We start from the raw sequence: 17,216 nt of genomic DNA, 5'->3' as shown, positions 1-17,216 counted from the left end.
GATGACGGCAGATGAGAAATGCATGCTGTTATGGAGCTGGAGGGTGGAATTGCACTGTACGGCGTCTGTTAGGCGCGAAGCCGCGATGGGTGTTACAAATCGCAACCCGACGGTCTGGATTTTGGGAAATCTGAGTGTGGTCACCCGCCACGCTGCGTCGGCCTGCGCCGCATCTGGTGAGACATGAGATCACGGGATGGATGTAAGTCGTTTCCTCGTCTTTCGGCGCAGACCCGGGATGCCGGACGATACGCGCGAACGACGACGACGACAATGTCGGATCACCCCTCGGCGCCGAAGATTCTCGTGACGGGAGGGACCCCGGGACTGGCCGGTGGAAGGCGTAGCCGTGGCGTCATTCGATTCCGCGGCGGAATTTGGGGGGTCTGGGGTCCTTTTTCTAAGACGGTGCGGGTGATGCTTTTGTCTATGGTATTTTGTGATATGCAGAAACACGGCGGTTGTGGTGCCATGCAAGGAACATGTCGGTATCTGGTATCTGACAATCTGGCAGCCAGAGACAGATGGCCGGGCCCGTTCGCCAGCCAGCCAGACAGCAGCGGGAAAAAAACCAAGAAACACAAGCCTGAACACTGGAACTGAGCAAAGCAACGGAAAACATCCGATCAGACCACGGTGGACCGCGGCGGGAATAACAGCGGGGCGGGGGCCACCTGGCGGCGTGGCCGCATTTCGGGCTCTTTCTTGCCAGCGTCCACTCTCACCGGCGCGGCCAGCAGACGTGAGCTCAGAGCAGCACGCAGGACCTTACGGGTTCCACTTTCAGGGCGCACGTTTGAGAAGTCGAGCCGAAGAGGGGCGAGAATTTGCGCGATGGGATTCTGCGAGTTTGCCATGCTGGCTGTTGCTGTCTCGGCTGGTCAGTGACATTTGAGTCTATCTCGGTCGAGCTCAGGACGAGATGGTGGAAGAAACAGCCTCGGGAAAGTGCACCGCGAGATTTTTTTCACTGTTTGAGCTTATCTCTTGTGAATGAGATAGTCTGAACGTTCCCAGATAAGGATGATGATGATGTTGATGTTGCTGCAGGGAGACATGAACATGAGCATGAGCATGAGCCTCACCTCGGCCTCATCTCGCACACATCGTGGATTCAACCCCCCTCTATTCCCACTTCTCATCCAATACTATTACCACCAAAACCAAAAAACTCACCAGAAAAATTCTACAGTCTCGCGTGTACACCACGACTGCGCGCACCGTCGCTCAAACACTGGAGTAGGTAGGGAGTTGCCCTCTCTCTCAGTCTTCGGCCCTTTTCACGCGGCGGCCGTCTTGCTCCTCTCCGTACTCCTCTGGCGTGCCCACACCTCATCAAGCCCAGGCCGTATCGTCGCGTCCGGCGCATTCTCTCTCGCTGCATCTCCCAGCACGAGGCGCGCTTCACCAGTTTTTGACGGGTCTGGCTGGCCGAGTCTCGGTCTTTTTCTGGACTCGACGGGCGAGGAGGTCTGGGAGGTAGGGAGTGCCCATTGCGTTGAGCCTCAAGGGGGAGAAAGGGTGGCAGGGTGTGCCGGTGAGGCTGCCGTGGGCCCGTTTTAGGAGTGGGGGGTTCTTTTCGGTGTTATTCTTTGTATGGATTTAACTCTGTGCTATGTAATGCGAGGAGCGGTTGAGTGAGCCTCACCTTCTTCGGTCCAAGGTCCAATGCAGTCGATTGTGGTTTCAGTAGAATACTAATGGCCGCCGCGGCTGCTGCTTCTATGCTGTAATTGCTTGTCAGGCCAGCCGATGAAAGCTTCAGGGTAGAGTACAAAGTACGGCCACTGCGGCGGCGGAATCGCAGATCGGGAGCTAAAACATGAAGCCACTGCGCCGTCTGCATCTGATTGCCGGACGGACGACGGCCACTGGCCAGGGATCAAGCAAACAGGGGACGAGATAACGAGACCAGGGGGCCCAAAAGCCAATGCCAGTGCCAACGCCAGCAGCCAAAAGTGACCTTCTACCTTTTGAAGCCACATCCAATTCGTGTAGGTTTGCGCCTCACCATGAAAAATCACATTTTGACTTCAATAAATAGCTACTAAGCATCGTGATTCTGTCTTTGATAACCAGGAAAGCTTCGCTCCGAGTTCGCAAGAAGATTGTCAATAATGTCAACAAAAGTCAAGCCTCACGCCGCCCTGGTGCAGTGCTGCGTGCAGTCTGCAGAGCGCGGCGCAAAAAGAAGTGGGAAAGCAATGGGAAGATGCTCGGGACAGGGGAGGGGTTCAGGGACAGGGGGTACTCTATATTCGGACCTTGCGTGGGCTGGCCATGGATGCAGCAGCAAAATGTCACGATGCGATGGCGCTGTCACTCTCAGATCAGCCTTTGGCTATGTTGATTGTTTGACGGCTGATAACGGGTTTGTCTTGCCACTGAAGGGAAAGTCTTCAATGTATTGAAAGCCGAAAGATTGCAAGTGAATCTGCAAATGTCGTTTTCCATCATGTGTTGTTCATGAAGCATCGTTATCAGTACATTAGGTACGTAGTAGACATGCTCAGTGGAGGTACATTCAGAGGAGCATGCCATCTGGCAGATGGCAGATGGCGCCCGTGCGGTGGATCTGCGAAGCGGAAGCGGCACGGTACTTGCAGAGTTGCGAGACCACCATGACCCTGTTTTCCTGTCGGTTCCTTTCCGCTCGTGTTATTTTTTTTTTCTTCTCTCTCTGCACACCTGCTTCCGTCAAAGTGAAAATTCCTTCCAGAGTTTTCTGTTTGGTCTTGGCCGATCACCTCGTCTGATGTCGCCGGGCGATCTCATGCTCTTTCCCTCGCCTTGGTCCAAGAAACAACGGCTGGTCCGAACAGCCCAGAGACCAGGTACCTGACTCTTTCCCATCAGTGATCTGTCTGTTTGCCCCCCTCCAAAAGCTGGTTTTTGTTTGGCGGTTGCGTCAATGTCAGGAACAACGGTCGTCAGTCGCCTGCCACGCTGATGCCATGCTGCCATGTAGCTGGCCACACACACACACACTACCTTACTCAGGCACAGGGTAGCTTACTTAGTAGCTGTGTGCGCCTGTCCGGCCGTCTCCCGTCCCTCCATGCAACCCTGGAGAGAGAGAGAGAGCTTTGATAGTCGACAGAGAGGTGTCCCTGACGTCAATCGGAGGCTTCGGGATCTCCACCCAGCCGCGGGCCACGGCGGATCATCTCAAGCCAAGCAGGGCTCGTCCGCTAAGCCAGATTGCGAAGACGCGACCGCCGTCGCCAATTCGCCAAGCTGAAAGGGTCCGATTCGCCATGTCCATGTTGGAGCCAATTGTGGTTCCCAACCGAGTCTCTCTTCGGCGAATTCCAGCCCAGACCCTGGACGCTGCAGGGCATCCCGAGCAACAGCTACCGCAGTGCTGCCAGCCACGGTCCCCTCTCGGCGGGATCATGGGTCCTGCTGGGTGGTGGTGACTGGGTCTTGGCTATCAGAATTATTGACCTCTCCCGGAGCCTCAACTCGAGGCACTCCCAGAGCGGCCGTCTCCTCTTAGTGGCCGAGCATTCGACCGAACAGAGACTGGTCGGATTCAACGACCGATGGGATGGACGGAGGTACCTGGTGTCCGTACCGGTACTCTGTACCCCTTCTCCGTCTTCATCTCGTTGCCATCTCCGAAGGTACCTCTCTCTTCCTTCACTGTGGGCATCGTGATCAAGACAGTGTCACGGTATTCCCACGGTCTGGCCAGAACCACCTCATTGCCTCCCCATATCCCCTCCTCCCACAGTCCACAGACGTACGTTGCTGCATTGCCCAGGTTTGGCCCGCACGCTTGGTTTGCTCGCCCACGGGCCCCCGACTTTCACTTGTGCGTTTGGCGGTGGGGGCTTTCTTTGCTTGGTCAGAAAACGGAGAAGAGAAGGTGATCATGAGGCATGAAAAGCACCTTTCCATCGGCGCGGGTGTGGGAACATGCGCGGAGGCGAACGGGGGTCTACGGGGGAAGACGGGGTGAGTTTTTTCGAGAAGCTGGTCACACGTCCAGAAGACAGCCTTTGCTGCCCCAGTGAATCTCCAGTTTGGCCCTTCAACCCAGTCCTTGGTCTTGGTTTCTCCTTACACACTAGTTGCAACCTTGGGGTGAGGTGAATGGGGAGACTGGGCCTTCCGGGAGAGACCACGCATCGTGTAATGTACACTCCAACTCCAGTGTGCCCCTTCCTTCCTTCCTCGAATACAAATACACATTTTCGCTCCTTCCGTTTACTGTCCTGCTCCTTCCTTCCCATACTCATCACATCTAATCAGAGTTTTATCTCACCTCACCTTCCTCCCCCTTTACCTCTTCCCCTTCCCACCTCCCACCCACAACAACAAACATCAACAACACCACAACAGCTGGATCGTGAAAACCCCATCCACCTTCCAACCATCAACAATATCAACACTCCGAACCATACAAAACATCATCACACAGCAACACCACCATTGCCCAAGGGCTTTACAATATGCATTTCCCCAAGTTCGGTGGTAAAGACGTCGAGCACAAGGACCGTGCCGGCGACGTCCAGTCTCCCGATGCCGCCTCCGCCGACATCACCGCCGAGCAGAAGGTCACCTTCGCCGCTGCCTTCCTCGGCCTCGTCGCCTCCATTGGAGGCTTCATGTTCGGATATGTCAGGTATGTTTTGCTTTTTCCCATCCGGTCGGCCTCAACCCGAGACTTTTCCGAGTCTTCTGAGACCCGACTCACCTTAATCCGTTTGCTGCGGACCCCCGCTGACAGACTTCCTCCTCTAGTGGTCAGATCTCCGGCTTCTTCTTGATGGAGGATTACATGGAGCGCTTCGGTGAGCTCCAGTCTGATGGCTCTATCGTCTTCTCCGCCGCCCGCCAGGGTACCATCGTCGGTCTCCTCTGCATCGGCTGCCTGGTCGGTGCCCTCATCGCCGGAAAGCTCGCCGACACTCTTGGCCGTCGCCTTACCATCTCCGCCTTTGCCTTCTGGTCTTGCGTCGGTATTGTCATCGAGGTCTCCTCCGAGAAGGCCTGGTACCAGTTCGCCATCGGCCGCCTTGTCAACGGTGTTGGCATCGGTGCCCTCTCCGTCGTCGTCCCCATGTACCAGTCCGAGTCCACCCCCGCCATCATCCGCGGTGTCATCGTCTCTACCTACCAGCTCTTCATCACCCTCGGTATCTGGACCGCCGAGATGGTCAACTGGGGCACCAACAAGAAGGTCGGCAGTGCTTCTTGGCGCATTCCCAACGGTCTCGGCTTCGCCTGGGCCCTGATCCTCGGTGCCGGTATCCTGATGCTCCCCGAGTCTCCCCGTTACGCCTTCCGCAAGGGTCGTGAGGAGGAAGCCCGCAACACCATCGCCAAGCTTGCCGGCGTCGAGCCCAACTCCCCCTCAGTCAACGCTCAGATCGACGAGATTCGCGCCAAGGTCGAGGAGGAGAGCGAGGGCGTCGATTCCATCTTCGAGATCTTCACCGGTCCCCGCATGCTCTACCGTACCGTTCTCGGCGTCGTCCTCCAGGCCGGCCAGCAGCTTACCGGTGCCAACTTCTTCTTTTACTTCGGAACCACCGTCTTCTCCGCCACCGGTCTCAGCGACTCCTTCGTCACCCAGCTTATTCTCGGCTCCGTCAACGTTGCTTGCACCTTCGGTGGTCTGTGGATCGTCAAGAATGCCGGTCGCCGCATGGCTCTGATTGTCGGTGCCCTCTGGATGATGGCTTGTTTCTTCGTCTACGCCTTTGTCGGCCACTTCGCTCTCGACCACAACGACCCGTCCAACACCCCCACCGCCGGCGCCGTTCTCGTCGCATTCTCCTGCCTGTTCATCGCCGGTTTCGCCACCACCTGGGGTCCCCTCGTCTGGGCCGTCGTCGCTGAGCTCTACCCTGCCCGCTACCGTGCCCCTGCCATGGCCCTGGCTACTGCCTCCAACTGGCTCTGGAACTTCCTCATGTCCTTCTTCACCCGTTACATCACCGACGCCATCGACTACCTCTACGGTCTCGTCTTTGCCGGCTGCTGCGGTGCCCTCGCTATCATCGTGTTCTTCTTCGTCATCGAGTCCAAGGACCGCACCCTCGAGGAGATCGACACCATGTACGTCCAGAAGGTCAACCCCATCACTTCCGCCAAATGGGTTCCCCACGAGAAGCGCCACGGCGCCCACGAGTCCGCCTCCGCCAGCGACGCCGAAAAGAACGAGCCCGCCACCGCTTAAGCGCCTCGCCGCTTCAGTACCGAGCACGTCACTTCTTTTTTCTCGCATGGATACCCCCCCCCNGCCCCCCCCCCCCCCCCCCCCACCCCAATCCTTGGGAACGCAAAAAGTTTTCAGGATTGTAACGTGGATCACGCATCGTCAACTGCATCTGCATTTGCATGCATCATGACTCTCCTTTGGAGTCTGTTTCTTGTATCATAAGTTTTTATTCAAGTCATTGCGACGGCGTTGGGAGGGTGGCATTCTCTGTTCATGAGGAATGAGACATTAGTAATACACTTTGAACACATCACAAACATCTCTTGCTGTTCCTCACTGGTGATCTCTGTGGTTCTTGTCCCGGTGCCATTCGTGATCTCTGTCTTTTCCAACACGGGGATAACGGCCTTTGCCCGCCGACAAGCTGACAGCCCCATATCGCCGTGATATCCGCCACCCCGGCCCGGGTCGTCTCGTTTTCGGGTGCTAGTCATTGACATGCCGCAACGGCCATGAAAACAGGCATCTTTCGGCGGGCTCTCTTGATGGAAATGCCAAGTCACCTCCGCCGACTCCGACGCCACATGCACGTCGGGTCGTCACATCGAATCCCCTCGGATATTCACCGTTGGCTGGAGTTATCCCTCTCCGGGACTGATTGCGGGACACGCTCTGCGTCTCCGGGATCTAGGGGAGGCGGTAGGGGATTGTAAATCTCGGGTGGCGTGGGAGGCGCGGGAGGCGTGGGGTCGTATCCGGGGTCTGGTGCGGAGGCATGCCGCGCGGGACCGGGACCGGGTGCGTAATAGGGATGGGGATGAAATGGGTGTAGGTAAGGCTTGGGTTCGGCGGAAGGTGATTGGAGCGCTTTTTACCTGGTTAGACCCTTGTAAGCTGCTAGTTGGCTTGGTTTGATGGGACGCATGTGTTCTCGCACCATTGTGTTGTGGTTCTTTGTTGGAGATGTTCTGGTACAACAATGTATTGATGAATTGATCTTCCCTCGTGTCTCTTAAACGGAGACTGTCTGTCCTGGGTTGCGCTCGATGAGAGTTCGTTCCCGTTCGACTAGACTTGTGTTGTCCGTTTCATCCCTTTCCGTTACCAGCTCAGATCCTGAGGGCACGACTCTTTATGGCATGTCCGCCTCTTGCTAGATAGTACCCTGGCGTTGCCGAGAGATTTGGGGACGAGAAGCCTCTTTTGTTGATATACTGGCAGGCTAGTCTCACCTTCCAGGACAACAGATGCCGTCATGAAAAGGATCCGCAGTAATGGGCGCATTGAGCCATGTCTGCCGTGGAACATCTCGAGACCACGGACCCTCCTGGCTGTGTTCAAACTGCCTTTTAAATCTCTCCTAAGCTCACAATAGCTGTGATCAATGCATTGTGATAAAGTTGGTCATCCCTCCTATTCTGACCCAACTTGCTTCTGAAATACAGCAATCCATAAGTTGCAGCCGTTCGTACCTCCCATATCTCCCCAGCCCGTCTCTTCCAAGAAGACACATGAGCTTGGTGATAGTCCACTGGGTCTGGTGCTCTGGATCTGGGTGTCCACTCAAAGCCAGGAACTCCATGAAATACTCCTCGGGCTGGCTCTCTCGCCATGCTCGGTCCAGCCATATGTATCCCAACGGGCGCTTTGCCTCACAATCGCCGTGGGCATCATGCTCTGCGGCATCGTGGCGGACTTCCGTCTGGTTTGAGTTGGATAGCAGGCGAGCCGACACTGAGAGGACTGTCATATGGCTGCAGTGCGTCGGAAACACGGCGTAGAGTCCATTCGACTCCGCCTGTCTTTCTGGCGTGAATGAAATGAAGAGATCAGTTGTGCTCGCCAACAAGCTGAGAAACGGAATGTTGTAGAACGATGACGAGAAACTGGTGGGAAACCCAAACTCGGCCAGCTGGCACGGCTTCCGCGCTCGGTGGCCCGAATGCGCTGCTTTGAGGCGAGGTATGCCCCCATCATAGCCTCCTCCAGCCATTTGGTTTGTACGAGCTTTCTTCAGCAAGTCCCTGTCGAAGGTGACGCCGCAATCCCATCCGAGCCACGACCAGCTGGGAAAGTGAGGATTTCGCAGTTCTGGATGATGGAGCTCGGTGCGCCAGCAGAATGCTTGATCGAACGCACAAGTCGGGAGGCCGTAGTGGAACACGGACTGTTGTCCATCCATCATCCCCTCGTACCGCTGGAAGACTGCCTGGAATGCCGAGATCTTGTCGGAGTTGTCTGTGAAGCTGCACTTGGAATAATGCTCCACGGCGGACACAAAGTATTCCAGCCCTTCTCCTGGGGGTATCGCGAGAAGCCCGCCGACGGTCCGCGAACTGCTGGACGCGGTTTTGGTATCTCTGATATGCAGACATGTGCCGTCAGTACTCACGACAGCTTTCTGACACTGCATGAAGATGCCGCTGGTTGTGAAGAGGACTGCTCGGTGGGATAAGGCTCGCTCTTGGTAACACCACCCGCGGCTCCCCCAAGGAGATGATTCCAGCAGCGAGTCCAGGTCGTCGACGGAATGGCAAATTGTCGCTGGTGCTCCAGGAACAGGGTTCGGAAGAAGCCCTTCATCAGCACCAGGGGCTGATACGGCAGCGATTGTGAACCTTGCCGCTGAATAAACGCGACGCATGCGCAGAATCTGGAGTCTCGTGTCACGAGTAGAGTCCTGCAATATGCAAAGCGCATCAACCCACAGGTACCTCTCCCCGATGTTCTCGCAGATAAGCATGGCATCCATGATTGTGGTAGGGATTTGATCCCAGATATCGTCAAGTCCACGGTCCTGGGAGAGACTTTGGATGTTGGCGGTGGTCAACTTGGGCTGCTCGATGCCGCCCCATACATAGGACAGGGCAGCGAATGTACACCCTTTAGGAAGAGCAACTATACATCGTTTATAAACGTCAATGAGTCGGAATTGTACACCGGAGAAGTCTTGCCATTCCAAAGGACCCTCGTGGCAACTTTCATGGTCGAGGTTATCTTCGCAGGCGTGTAGCCATCTCTTGATGGCATCCAAGTTGGCACCCGTCATTGTGGATGATCTTGATAGTCTTCTCCGGCGTCCTGTGCTTGTTGTAGTTGGTTCATACCGCTTTAGGACAGAGTCAAGGTGCCAGCTCGTCTGTGTCCTTCCAAACCCAGGCGCCCGCATGCGAGCATTCCACCACCGCGGACATTCAACGTCCTCTCCTTGCCACAGCGTCTGGTACAGTTCCCGAACGCGTTTCCATAGCTCATCGTCCCATCGACCGTCGGGACTAACATCATCAGCTTGTGCCCCATAGGGAGAAGTCACTTGGCCGGAACATACTCGACTTTAACATTCCTGGGCGAAAGACGATATGCTCGCAGTAGCACGCAGCAGACAACCAAGTCGTAGGGCTTCCGTGCTGTTCCCACTGAGCCTGCACTGTTCTGGTTGCTCAGGGAGAAAGGCTCATGTCCGTAATCACCAACTCCATTGAACACGATGCCGTCTCCAGCAGAGGCAACAGGGGGGGTTATGGTGTCGGAATGGCGCGTTGGTCCCGTGAGGATGACATCGCATGCTTCCATGATGAGCCTGGCATCGTCAACGAGTTGAGGCCAGATCGCCTGCCATCCTGCAGCATCCCAATCCGCGACATTGAAGTAATGCGTATAACTGAGTTACTTGTCATTAGTGGCTTTCAAGACAAGTTCAATGCCGCGATGCTTACACAATTTTCTGACTTGCTCCAGGCATGTCGGCGCTGACCCCGCAGGAGCGATTTACGATGCATCGACGTCGGAGTTCGGAGCATGCGACTAGAGCTGCAAGATGGGCTCTGAAGGATCATGTTTGGCAGTGTTGGTTGGCTGTAAGTCCCTTGCTCCTCCACATCTTAGCGAGAGCTTTGCTAGCCAGGCAGTGTCAGTCGGCTATGCGGGCAGTGTCCCCTAAAAATTTGATCGTAGTGTACTTGATACAAACTTCTATAAGAACATAATTAGTAGTCGGGTAGAGAAAAGGACGACGAAGATGGACGGCGAAAGCGAGTACATAGACTAGGCAACATGGGGGGTCTAGCATGATACACGGATTACATACGTGTGTATGGACACTGCCCGGCTAGCAAAGCTCCTTAGCGATGACTCCCTGGCTTGCCAGGTAGCGATTCGCCAGAGTCTCGACAGTCCCTTCAGGCGGCTGCTTCTCCACGGCAAGGAACATGAAGTGATGAGATTGTGTGGTCTTGAGGGGCCGAAGGTATTTCATTAAGTCTATTCTGCCGATTTAACAAACCCAACCGCCGTCGACATTGTAAACGGCACCAGTAACAAAAGAAGCCTCATCGCTAAGTAGGAACGCAATAACACGAGCAATCTCAATCGGCTCTGCCCTGCGCTTCTGTGCAGTAACTTGCAGCCCACGCTTGACATCCTCTGGGTTCTCGCCTCTCGACAGCGGCGTGTTGACGGATCCTTTGAACTCGTTAGCTGCCTACTACTTGATGGGTTGGATAGCTAATAGTACTTACCTGGTGAAACACAGTTTACACGAATGTTCTGGTTCTCTTTGGCCGCTGTCCTTGACAGGTTGATAACGGCCGCTTTGCTTGCGCAGTAGGCGGCATTGCCGGGCGCGCCAAACTGTCCAAATGTGCTTGCCGCCGACACCTGAAGCCGGGGCTATTAGCGCTTGAGCCCGGGATGTCAGCGCCTTAGTCACTTACAATGCTTGCGCCGGCGGACATGGCCTTCAGCTGGGATCGAATGCAGTTGAACACGCCCTTAGCGTTAACGGCGAAGACGAAATCCCAATCCTTGTCGGTAAGCTCTGCTACGGGGGTGGCATGGGTGATGACCCCGGCCATATTGACGGCGCCGTCCAGCTTGCCGTACTTCTTGACCGTATTTTGAATCCATTTGTCCACTGCCTCGCCATCCCTTACATCGACAACCTCATAAATATGGCTTTCGCTGTCTGGTAAAGATGCGACCGCCTCTTTGAGAGATGATTCATTGATGTCAGCCAGCGAGATCTTAGCGCCACGTTCAGCTAAGAGCTGAGCTGTAGCAAGACCCATGCCAGAGCCAGCGCCGGTTACAGCGACCTGCCAGCAGGCGTCAGTAGACTTACATGGGATGTGAGGGACAACTACGTACCACCTTGCCTTCAAACGAAGCCATCTTTTTATACGAAGTTTGGAAAAAACCGAAAACAAGATGAATACTCTCCTAAAATGTCCTTGGAAAAACCCCATGTCTACATCTGCTCCCCAGAGTCTTATAATGACGCGCATCAGAGACGAGTGCTAACCCATGTGTACGTGCCTGTGGCAGACGCGGCATAGCAGGCCTCCACATGACTCAAACAGAATAGGAAAGCTACTCCCGGGGCAACCAAAAACGATTCAAAACCAGGCCAAAGGACAAACAGAGACGAGCTCTTCAAGCTATCGGAAATGCCCATGACGGCAAGTCTGCACCCCGCACTTCGTATCTCGACTCTTCATGCATATGCGGGAGATATCCATGGAGGAAAGTGTTGTCAAATCGCTACGTCAAGACATAATCTACCTTTGCCGCCTCCGATCCTCGCTTCCCCTCCCAACGCCTCTCGATGTCCGCCAACGAGTCACTGAAGATCCGAAGACCGCTCCGACGCGCCCAATCCTTGAACCATTGACTAAACGACATCCGCACCTCTGGATCCTCCGCCTCACTCGCGGCTATGAAGGCAGGCCACACGAGTCTGGCCGAACCATACCCCATCTCCGACTCGGTCGCTTCGAACCGGAGCAAGCAGTCACGAACGCCTATCACCTTGTCCTGCAGCATGTCTGCCTCCACGTCGTATACCTTCCGATAGAAATAAATAGCCAATGCCAATTGCATGGCTTGCGCAAGGTTGTCAAGTAGCTGCTGGCAATGCTGAAGCTCGGGGTCCGTGATCAACCCGTCTGCCACCACGTGGCTGGGTTTCCGCTTGAGCTGGTGGATGCACTTCTCGACAGACTTTGCGCGGCTCATGAACTCTTTCAGGCCGGTTGCATCAGAGAACATCTCATCGTCCTTTGCTCTCCCTAACCGGATGACGAGGGAGAGCAGAAAGACGTGGATCTCGGGTATCCCAAAGATTTCCGGGTACAGTGTGGCGGTCCATATACCGGGTATCTGCAGGTGCAAGTCGTTCTCGCCGACGTCCTGGTCCTTGATTCTCTGCATTTCTTGGTCGAGATTGACCCATTCTGTCAATCGGAACGACAAGCTGTCGAGGCTATAGGAGCTTGCGTTGCTCGCTTCGATAGCTTTGCGGACATGTTTGCGGTGCTCAGACTGGATGCTTCCGGGAAATGTGCTCTCGTGTAGCAAACGCTCAAAGGCGTAGCAGTGGTGAAGCAGCCGAACTTTGCGGGACTTCTTGCGGTTGAGGCCTTTGACGCGGATAAACTTCTCTGCCTCGAGCAAGTAGCACTCCGCTTGATCTCGATTACCAGATACACTGGAGATCTGGACCATTGTCAAGATTGCTATCAAGATGGACTTGTACTTGGCTGTCTTGGGCACTTCGTAGGCTGTTTGGAGCATGAGCCGGACGTGCTGACGTGCTCGTTGCTTGTAGCTCTTGGCTTGCTCGCACCACTTTCGAGAGTTGGAAATGCCACCGAGACTCGATGCGCTGATGGCGAGTGTGCCGTAGAAAGCAGTAAGGCTGGCATGATCCATATCCTCACCAAGGGTTAGAGCAGCCAGGCAGCTTTTGACGTAGGGAATGAATAGAATATGCCATGGGGTTTTGCTGTGGCGAAAGGGAGTGAAGCCCCTGAGGACTGTGGTGGAGTAGTGTTTGAGTAAGAAAACTGCATCGTGAGGCACGTTACAGTCTATAGTTGGCGGTATGGAGGAGCTTTCTGGTGTTGCTAGTTGCTGGGCCGGGGTTTCTGGGAAGACATGGGAAAGGCATGCGTCTTGTGGCGGGATCAGTGTCCTAGGTGACTGTTGGAGACCTGAGAAAGTGATGTCGGTAATGTCTCGGACTCGATCCAAGTCTACCGGTGTATCCCACCAGTTTCCTACACTTGGTAGGTCGCTCATGGTCCACCATTCGTTCATGTTCCACCACTCTGTTATGGGACTCAGCTGTCGTTGATCAAAGCTATCCAAGCTCGGTCCTATTGGTGATGGGGTCTTCGTCAATGGCGGATCTTCAGGCGGCGCCAAGAATTCTTCATCGGCTTCCTCGGGGATATCCTCGAATATCCCGTGAGTGGATTCCGCGGGGGCAACAACCGAGAAGTCTGACTCAGGGCTGGACATAGGCAAATCTTTGACAGGTTTTGCTGGTGACTGAGGTATCCTGAAGACTCCGAAGGGACCTCGGCTGATGTCTATGTTCTGGGATACTGGTAGTCTTTCGCACTCATCCTCTATCTGCGCAATGTGCCAGAGAGTCAGTGCTGGTGGGACGCTCGAGGTGAGTTTCTCGCTCATAGACTCGCGCTCCTCCTCCGTGAGTAATGGACGCCGGAAACGCGACATGCCGGAGCTTGGGATATCTTCAAAGTCGAAAAAGATGTTTTTCTCATAACCACTACACATCAGGCCCGAGGCCTCGCACATAGAACACGTCGGCCGCCCCTCGTCGCACTTCATCCTCCGGTTCCGACACTGCAGCTGGTCAGCCAGTTGATCATGCAGACTGGGCATCTCGCGACCTGATAGACAGGGTCGCATGACGTACCGTACCACATCCGCCAAATGACCGGCTGCGGCGGGCTTCTGTGTCGATAAGCCGTGAAGCACGGGGGTTTCTAGAGGTGGCGGCCATCATCCGAAATGAGCAGTTTTTCCACAGGTTTCACTTGCTCCTAAGTGCAGAAAGGGAATCAAAGGCGGCCAGGGGCACAACAACTCAAGGTTATCAACACAATATAGATATGGAAAGTTATGTCAAGCGGCTGAGTCTTCGCCTTCGTTGACCCCGAACAAGGACATGTCATCGGACGGGAGAACGGTGGAGAGTCGACGCGAAGAGATAATGCAACGTTAGCGTATCCGCCTGAGCGGAGAGAGATAAGAGCGGGGGATGCCACACCAAGCCCCATAATTAATCTGGGGTACATGTCCGCGCGCTGATACTGGGGAAGCTTTCCTATCTTACCCGGCCCTTGGCTGGTTGCGAACAGGGCTCGTCGGACTTATCTTGTCGACAGGCGCGTTCAAGGCAACTTTGCAGCAAGTGACATGACGCTAAGGGGTACGTTGGAAAGTAGGGAGCGATTCTTGGCATTTGACAAGGACTCAGTCATTGCCCTCCAGCTGGGTTGAAGCTGACACGGCCCGTGGCAAGTTTAAAGAGAGAATGCCTCGCAACCAAGTGGCCTGTTCACCGAATAATGAGACACCATCTCATTTTGTACATGACTGTTCGTTTAACATTGCCTCGAATGCATCTTTGATATCACACCTACCATCTCACCAACATGACCTTGGATCACGACAAGCCCCCCTTTTCAAAGGAGGCCATCTCTTCTGACGACAATGCCAACGATGAGAAAGGTCAAGAATTCGGCCGACTCGAAAGCCATACCCAGGGACAATCACAGTTTGTTGGCCAGGGAGGCACAAAGAGAAATGTCAAGTCACGACATGCTCAGATGATTGCCATCGGAGGCAGTATCGGAACTGGTCTTTTTGTCGGTTCTGGCCAAGTCCTTGCGGCAGGAGGACCTTTGTTCCTCTTCCTGGCATATGCTCTGACATCTATCTTGGTGTATGGAGTTGTGACGGCGGTCATGGAAGTTGGAACATACCTCCCTGTTACCGGCAGCTCCATGTCCTACTACTGCAACCGTTACGCCTCACGATCTCTTGGATTTGCTCTCGGCTGGCTCTACTTTTACTCATTCGGAATTATCCTCGCATACGAAATCACGGTCGGATCTATTATTATAAACTACTGGCCAAACAACGTTCCGAACGCTGTGTGGCTCACGCTGTTGTTAATCGTCATCGTTGGGCTCAACTTTTCCCCAGTGGCCGTATATGCGGAGACCGAATTCTGGTTTGCCAGCCTGAAAATCATCCTCTTCATTGGTCTATTGCTTTTATCAGTTGTTCTGATTCTCGGAGGAGGCCCTAGCGGCCAGCGCTTGGGATTCTACTACTGGGTTGATCCAGGAGCCACGAAAGAATACATCATTACGGGCTCTGGTGGCCGTTTCACTGCGTTCCTCTATGGATGGGTGTTTTCCGGCTTCTCTTTCTACTTCAGCCCAGAGCTCATCATCATTACCGGCGGAGAAATGCAGAACCCTCGGAAGAATCTTCCCATTGCGAGCCGGAGGTTCTTCTACCGACTTATCATTTTCTACCTCCTGGGATCCTTAGCAATTGGTGCTATTTGCAACTCCAACTCCGAGGGCCTGACGTCTGGAGCCGGCAACGCCGACGCATCACCTTGGGTTATTGCCATCAGAAATGCAGGAATCAACGGGCTTCCCTCCGTTGTGAATGCAGGCATTCTGACCAGCGCTTGGTCTGCTGGTAACTCCTACCTCTACATGGCGAGCCGGTCTTTGTACTCGCTTGCTGTTGCTGGCAACGCCCCGAAGATTTTCGCTCGCTGCAACAGCTACGGACTCCCCATCTACGCTGTCATTGCTGCTAGCTGCTTCACCATACTGGCATATCTGAGCGTTTCATCAGATGCCGGAGTTGTGTTCAACTGGTTCGTCAGTCTGACAAACACCGCTGGCTATACATCATGGATTTTCTGCGGTGTCATATTCCTTCGCTTCCGCAAGGCTTGTAACGTCCAAGGCATCAAGGTTCCTTACCAGTCATGGTGTCAGCCGTACGGGGCGTACATATCCATGGCCTGCTTTACTTTCCTGCTCTTGGCCAATGGCTTCACGGTCTTCTACCCTGGCAGGTTCTCAGCGTCCAGCTTTTTGACAGCTTACATTGGCATTCCGCTCTTCATTGTCATCTACCTCGGCCATAAGCTTACTGCTGGCAAGAACGACCCGTGGCTGTATGCCCCCGAGACAGTTGATCTCACATCGGATCTCAGAGAGGTTGAGGCTGAAGCTGAGTGGTGGACCAACTTGGAGAAGGAGAAGGAAGAGAAAGCGGGTCCAGCCAACAAGGCTTGGCGTATGGTGTCGGCGATTTGGGGATGAGTCAAGCACGCAAAGGAAGGACATCCTATTGTCACGGAAAAGTCTAGTGCCGCTACCCAGATCACTACACGTTTATCCAGCTGCTGCCCAAGGTCAACTAAGCTGCGTCTCATGTGCAAGGGAAATCTCCTAGGAGAACTCGAATTCCACCTCGGTGTTGTCAGGAATTGCGTGCATTGTGACTGAACATGTAATACTGTCGTGCCTGTTCCGTGATTTGCCTTTGCCAATTGACTCGAAAACCGCGGTCTAATTTGGAACGTATCCGAAGAATGATGGTCAGCCAGCCACATGCCAGCGCTCCAAGTACGCATACTCACCTGGCGAATCATGGGTGGTCTTCCGTGACTCAAGTCCCTATCATGGAGAAGGTGTGCAACTCTGGCACCCCAGTGATGTGCCGGCAAAGTTTAAGATAGCTCATGCTTGATATCTTTCTATCAGTGGTGGAATTGATGAGACATTTCAAAGGGGAAAGCCATCCCTTCACGCTAGGATGTGTTGGTGGGCAATGCGGGGGAAGGGCCAGATCGGCGACTATTCTTATCGCCGCCTGCTAATTCCAGAGATGGAAAGCTATCCCCTCGACCTAAGTCGCCTCCCGCGATAGGCCCCACTCGATCAGCTGTTTGTATGCCATGGATGCATCAAGATACTGCGATGGGAAAGTTGTGCAGATACCTTCTCAGCGGCAGAGTTTCTGACACGGTCATAGTGACTACCTTTTGGCGCGTGTAAATGTCGTTGAACAGCTATTTAGACATGTCCTGAACTTCAACAACACAGCCAACAATCAACTACTCGTTAGCCTGTCTTACAACACCAATTGAGCCTGTGTCTTGCAGTCTCTGGACCCCAAAATCTTATTCGTATCTTAT

At 54.3% G+C, this 17,216-nt stretch overlaps 4 protein-coding genes across 4 annotated transcripts; 2 read left to right on the top strand and 2 right to left on the bottom strand.

The window, feature by feature from the left end:
• Positions 1-4,427: 4,427 nt before the first annotated feature.
• GCG54_00010514 (Hexose transporter HXT10) lies at positions 4,428-6,190 on the top strand (the record flags this gene model as incomplete). The annotated part of the gene is made up of 2 exons (XM_045410437.1): positions 4,428-4,630; positions 4,750-6,190. Coding segments are annotated over 2 exons (1,644 nt in total), but the record flags the coding sequence as incomplete, so codon positions are not given.
• Positions 6,191-7,553: 1,363 nt separating this feature from the next.
• Positions 7,554-9,914, bottom strand: GCG54_00010513 (uncharacterized protein; the record flags this gene model as incomplete). Its single annotated transcript, XM_045410436.1, has 3 exons — positions 7,554-9,447; positions 9,501-9,833; positions 9,889-9,914. The coding sequence occupies 3 exons, from the start codon at positions 9,912-9,914 to the stop codon at positions 7,554-7,556; spliced, it is 2,253 nt and encodes a 750-aa protein (XP_045257327.1).
• A 531-nt stretch (positions 9,915-10,445) lies between these two features.
• On the bottom strand, positions 10,446-13,982 carry GCG54_00010512 (3-oxoacyl-[acyl-carrier-protein] reductase FabG; the record flags this gene model as incomplete). The annotated part of the gene is made up of 5 exons (XM_045410435.1): positions 10,446-10,633; positions 10,690-10,828; positions 10,885-11,265; positions 11,732-13,822; positions 13,896-13,982. The coding sequence occupies 5 exons, from the start codon at positions 13,980-13,982 to the stop codon at positions 10,446-10,448; spliced, it is 2,886 nt and encodes a 961-aa protein (XP_045257326.1).
• Positions 13,983-14,637: 655 nt separating this feature from the next.
• On the top strand, positions 14,638-16,338 carry GCG54_00010511 (Proline-specific permease; the record flags this gene model as incomplete). Its single annotated transcript, XM_045410434.1, has 1 exon — positions 14,638-16,338. One exon carries the CDS (start codon positions 14,638-14,640, stop codon positions 16,336-16,338), a length of 1,701 nt encoding a protein of 566 aa, XP_045257325.1.
• Between the last annotated feature and the right edge of the window lie 878 nt (positions 16,339-17,216).

Source organism: Colletotrichum gloeosporioides (assembly GCF_011800055.1).
Source record: "Colletotrichum gloeosporioides strain Lc1 chromosome Unknown consensus_101, whole genome shotgun sequence".
In the NCBI taxonomy this organism is placed as follows: Eukaryota; Fungi; Ascomycota; class Sordariomycetes; order Glomerellales; family Glomerellaceae; genus Colletotrichum; species Colletotrichum gloeosporioides.
The sequence above is the reverse complement of the archived record's forward strand: the minus strand, read 5'-3'. Positions and strand labels throughout refer to the sequence as shown.